The following is a 4,739-nucleotide window of genomic DNA, read 5'->3' on the forward strand; positions in this document are numbered from 1 at the left end:
TCGCCCTTTGCAACCGCTTGCAGCCCTCCTCCATCGCAGGGCTCAGAGCCCCGGGGGGAGGCTGCACATCCCTGCTTCTCCCGGGACCCGTCGGGGCAAAGCCACCGTGGCAGGACCCCGCTGCCACCCGGGGAGCGGGCAGTCCGGTGGCCGCTGCGGGGATGCACGCACCGAGCTCCCGCAAGGGCCAGGGGCTCCTCCCGATAACCCCGCCGTCCCTCCCGGTGCCGGCCAGGCACCGAGGGAGAGAAGACAAGGAAGGGAGATTTTCTCCATGGCGTGGTAATAGATCATACAATGTGTGACACGGGTTTAACCAATAAAACAATTTGAATCAATTAGCTGGCGGAGGAGAGTTTTGAAGTGTAAAATTCATGTCAGTCTGGCTAGGAAGCATTGATTAAAATGTCACCAATGTGAGGCTTACAGCTATTGCTCACACGAAAGCAGCGGGCTCCGTGCAGAAGAGGCTCGGGAAAGCAGGAGGGGGGAGAGGGGAGGAGGGGGGCTCCGTGTGACAGTCGCGGAACGGGGGCGAGCGGAGTTTAATAAGAAGTGACAGAAGTAATAAGGAGAGGTGTGATTTTGCCAAGTTAGCGCGGACCCGAGCGATCGGGGGGCTCTGCAGTTCCGCTGCCCGGCATAAAGAGCGGAGAGAGCCGGAGATGCCCATGGTGTCCTGGTGAGAGGTCGGCGCTGAGATTTTCGCCCGGCTCTGGGACAGCCGAGCGGAAAACATAAAAAAAAAGGGGGGGAAAACATGTTTTTTCGTGGGTAAAGGAGCAGAAAGGTTTGGCATTGCTCATGTGGATGGAGAGAAAGACGGAGATGGATGCATTTTTTGTTAAAAAAAAAAAAAAGGGGGGGGGGTATTTTAAAACACCCGACATTGCCCTCCCTCTCCCCCCCATCCCCGGTTTAGCCAGAATAGAGCTTTCCTTCCATTTATTTTCTTTTTCTTGGCCGTTTTTAGCCAATTCCGCGGTTTTCCTCTCCCGAAAGGAAGGCAGTGGGCGGATTTGGCCTCTTCGCTCCCTCCTGCCGCCGGGATGGGACCTTCGGCTGCCCCCTGCTCCCTGCCGAGATTCGGCAAGACCATGAAATATCTGAATGTTTCACCTGTTTGGGGAAAAAAGGAAAAAAAAAAAAAAAAAAAAAAAAAAGGAGAGGTAGACGTGGCAGCCGTGCTGCAGACTATTTGCAGGGATTTTTATTTTTTTTCCCCTCGTTGGGTACATAATGAAATTAGAAAAATCCCATTTGCTCCGTGTTGCTCTTTGTGAGCTCCTCAGTGAGAATCTTTTTTTTTTTTTTTGGTGAACCGCAATTTGGGGAGGGAAGCGCGGCACCACCACCCTCGCCCAGATCGCAGGAGCTGCATCCCGTTGTTGCTCGAAATCAACTTTTTTTCCCTTTTTCCCTCTCTCTCTTTCCTCCCGCCCTGTAATTTCTGACGGTATTCAAAAATACAATTTGCGGAAAGACGCGGCTTGTCTACTCATTGAGCACATCCAATTCCTTGGAAGAGGACTGTGGGAGGGGGAAAAAAAAAAAAAAAAAAAGAGGGGGAAAGGGAAAAGCCCCCCCACCCCTTAAAGGGATACGGAGCTTGGGTGAGGCTGGGGGTGCGCTGAGTGGGGTCCCGGGGGACAGCGAAGGGGGGGGCACTCCCCGACGGGGCGCCCCGACCCCTCCTGGGGAGGGGAGGTGAGGGAGGGAAGAAAGGATGGAGGGAGGGCTGGGGGCCGGACCCCCGGCCGGGGGGGAATGAGTACGGCATGGCCCGGCCCCCCCCCCACTGACGTCACCGCACTCACGTTTTGGGGGGGGAGGCAGAGAAGCGCGGAGGCTCCGCGCAGAGGCTGGGTCCTGGTGGCCGCGCTGCTGCGGGGATGTGCGGCTGGAGGGGGGCTCGGCGGCGGCGGCGGCACGGCTAGAGAGCACCCGCAGAGGTAAAGGGAGCCGGGAGGGCAGGGAAATGAACTTTTTCCATCTCCCTTCCCCGGAGGCCCCCCCCCCCCCCCCCAGGAGGATGCTGCCGGGCGGCTTTGCCGGGCAGCGGCGGTTTTCTAGGATGGGGAGGTGGGTACGGGCTGTGGGACGAGGGCTGTGGACCCGTCTTCATGGGGAGGGAGGGTACGGGATTTGTTTGGGGGAAGGGGGGGAAGCGAAGGGGGATGCTCGGGCCGGGAGAAGCGGGGTGGCCGTCGGAGAAACGCTGTCTGCGAGCGGGCCCGGCTCTCAGCACCCCGCTTTGCTGCGGAGCCCCGCTCGCTCCCCTGTCAGGGCGGGTTTAGGGTTTAGGGGCCGGTTCCACCGTCGGGGAACGCGGCCAAGCAGGGAGCCACACAGGGATGCTTGGCCCCCCGTCCGATGGGGCGGGCGGGCTCCTGCCCGATGGGGGCCCCGGCTGACGGCTCTGTCTCTCTCTCTCTCTCTCCCCCTTTCTCCCCGGGCGGCCACAGCTGGAGCAGAGCAGTCCCCCCAGCGCTGAAGAGATGGCGACGAGCCCGCTGCCCGGCCCCACGGACATCCTGCTGCCGTCGCCGTCCAGCGCGTACCCGCCGGACCCCATGAGCCAGCCGCGGGCCGGCCACGCCGCCATGAAGCCCAACCAGGTGGGGCAGGTGATCCTCTACGGCATCCCCATCGTGTCCCTGGTGATCGACGGGCAGGAGCGGCTGTGCCTGGCGCAGATCTCCAACACGCTGCTCAAGAACTTCAGCTACAACGAGATCCACAACCGGCGGGTGGCCCTGGGCATCACCTGCGTGCAGTGCACGCCGGTGCAGCTGGAGATCCTGCGGCGGGCCGGGGCCATGCCCATCTCCTCCCGCCGCTGCGGCATGATCACCAAGCGGGAGGCCGAGCGGCTCTGCAAGTCCTTCCTGGGGGAGAACCGGCCGCCCAAACTGCCGGACAACTTCGCCTTCGACGTGTCGCACGAGTGCGCCTGGGGATGCCGGGGCAGCTTCATCCCGGCCCGCTACAACAGCTCCCGCGCCAAGTGCATCAAGTGCAGCTACTGCAGCATGTACTTCTCCCCCAACAAGTTCATCTTCCACTCGCACCGCACCCCCGACGCCAAGTACACGCAGCCCGACGCCGCCAACTTCAACTCGTGGCGCCGCCACCTCAAGCTCACCGACAAGAGCCCCCAGGACGAGCTGGTCTTCGCCTGGGAGGACGTCAAGGCCATGTTCAACGGCGGCAGCCGCAAGCGGGCCCTGCCGCCCGCCCCCCCGGCGCCCCCCGCCGCCGCCGCCGCCGCCGCCCCCTGCCACCCGCTGGGCTCGGTGAAGGCGGCGGCCGCCGTGGTGGGCGGGGGGCTGCTGAGCCCCCACCTGCTGGCGGCACCGCCGGACCTGCACCAGAAGCGGCCCCGCTTCGAGGAGGACGACGAGCTGCAGGAGGCGGTGGCGGCGGCGGTGCACGGCGGCAAGAGCCCGCGGAGCTACCCGGTCATCCCGGTGCCCAGCAAGGGCTCCTTCGGCGGCGTGCTGCACAAGTTCCCCGCCTGCGGGGGGCTCTTCCCGCACCCCTACGGCTTCCCCGCCGCCGCCTTCGGGCTGTGCCACAAGAAGGAGGAGGGCGGCGGGGGCGGCGGGGCCGAGACCCTCGGCGGGGGGCACAAGGCCGGCGGGGGGGCGTCGGGCGGGGGGCTGTCGGGGCTCTTCTGGCCCGGCAGGAAGGACGCCGCCTTCTACCCGCCCTTCTGCATGTTCTGGCCGCCCCGCACGCCCGCCGGCCTGCCGGTGCCCACCTACCTGCAGCCACCGCCGCAGCCCCCCGGGGCTTTGGGCTGCTCGCTGGGCGACGGCGCCGGGCTGCTCCGCCAGGCTTTCCTGGACCTCTCGGAGCCCGGCGGCGAGCCGGGAGCCCCGGGGCTGGCCGCGACCCCCGCCTCCGCCTCCGCCGCTCCCCCCCAAGCCCCCGCCGCCGCCGCGGTGCGGGACCCGCTCTTCGAGTCGCCCCCTGGCGGAGGCGGCGGCGCGGAGCCGGCCTCTCCCGCAGCCTCGGATGGGGGCGGAGGGGCTGGAGGGGGCGGCCGGGTCCCCTCGCATCCCCCGCACCTGCTGGAAGCCGCGGGGGGCGGCGGCCGCAAGTCCGGGGGTGGCGGCGGTGGCTACCACCACTCCAGCGCTTTCCGCCCGGTGGGCGGCAAGGAGGACTCGGAGAGCTTGGCCAAGCTGCACGGCGGCGGCCCGCACCGCCCCGCATCGCCGCTGCAGCTCCTCCTGCCCCCGCCGCCGCCCCCGCCGCCCCCCGAGGATGGGGGCTGCGACCGGCACCCGCATCCCCCGCCGCCGCCCCCGCACCCCCCGCACCGCCTCCTCTCCCCCGGGGGCACCAGCTGCAGCTTCGCCAGCGAGGACAGCAGCGAGGAGGAGGAGGAGGAGGAAGAGGAAGATGAGCCCGAGGTGGACGTCGAGGGGCACAAGCCCCCCGAGGAGGAGGAGGATGAGGAGGAGGAAGAGGAGGATGGAGAGGAGGAGGAGGATGAGGCTGATCCCATGGTGGCCTCCAGCCGCTTCTCGCCCGCCCGGGGCCCACTGGAGAAGGGCGGCCGGGATCGCCCCACTGCCACCATCCCCTTTGCCCGGCCACCCATCGAGGAGAAGCCAGGCGAAGGCCAGGTCCCACCACAGCCTCTTCCCGGGCACCCCAAGGCCGGCAGTGGCAGCAGCAGCCCCGCACACCACCCGTCGCTGGAGGAGCAGCCCTCCTACAAAGATGTA

General features: G+C 66.3%; 1 protein-coding gene across 1 annotated transcript in view; it reads left to right on the plus strand.

Annotated features, from left to right (window-relative positions):
- Nucleotides 1-2,466: 2,466 nt before the first annotated feature.
- The window catches only part of SKOR2 (SKI family transcriptional corepressor 2), a 28,112-nt gene continuing 25,839 nt past the window's right edge, over nucleotides 2,467-4,739 (plus strand). Inside the window, exon 1 of the mRNA XM_038169756.2 lies at nucleotides 2,467-4,736. Within this exon, the coding sequence (XP_038025684.1) occupies nucleotides 2,499-4,736 (2,238 nt within the window). The 5' untranslated portion in view covers nucleotides 2,467-2,498. The remainder of the gene's footprint in view (nucleotides 4,737-4,739) is intronic.

The sequence above is a fragment of the Anas platyrhynchos genome, chromosome Z (genome assembly GCF_047663525.1).
Source record: "Anas platyrhynchos isolate ZD024472 breed Pekin duck chromosome Z, IASCAAS_PekinDuck_T2T, whole genome shotgun sequence".
NCBI lineage: Eukaryota > Metazoa > Chordata > Aves > Anseriformes > Anatidae > Anas > Anas platyrhynchos.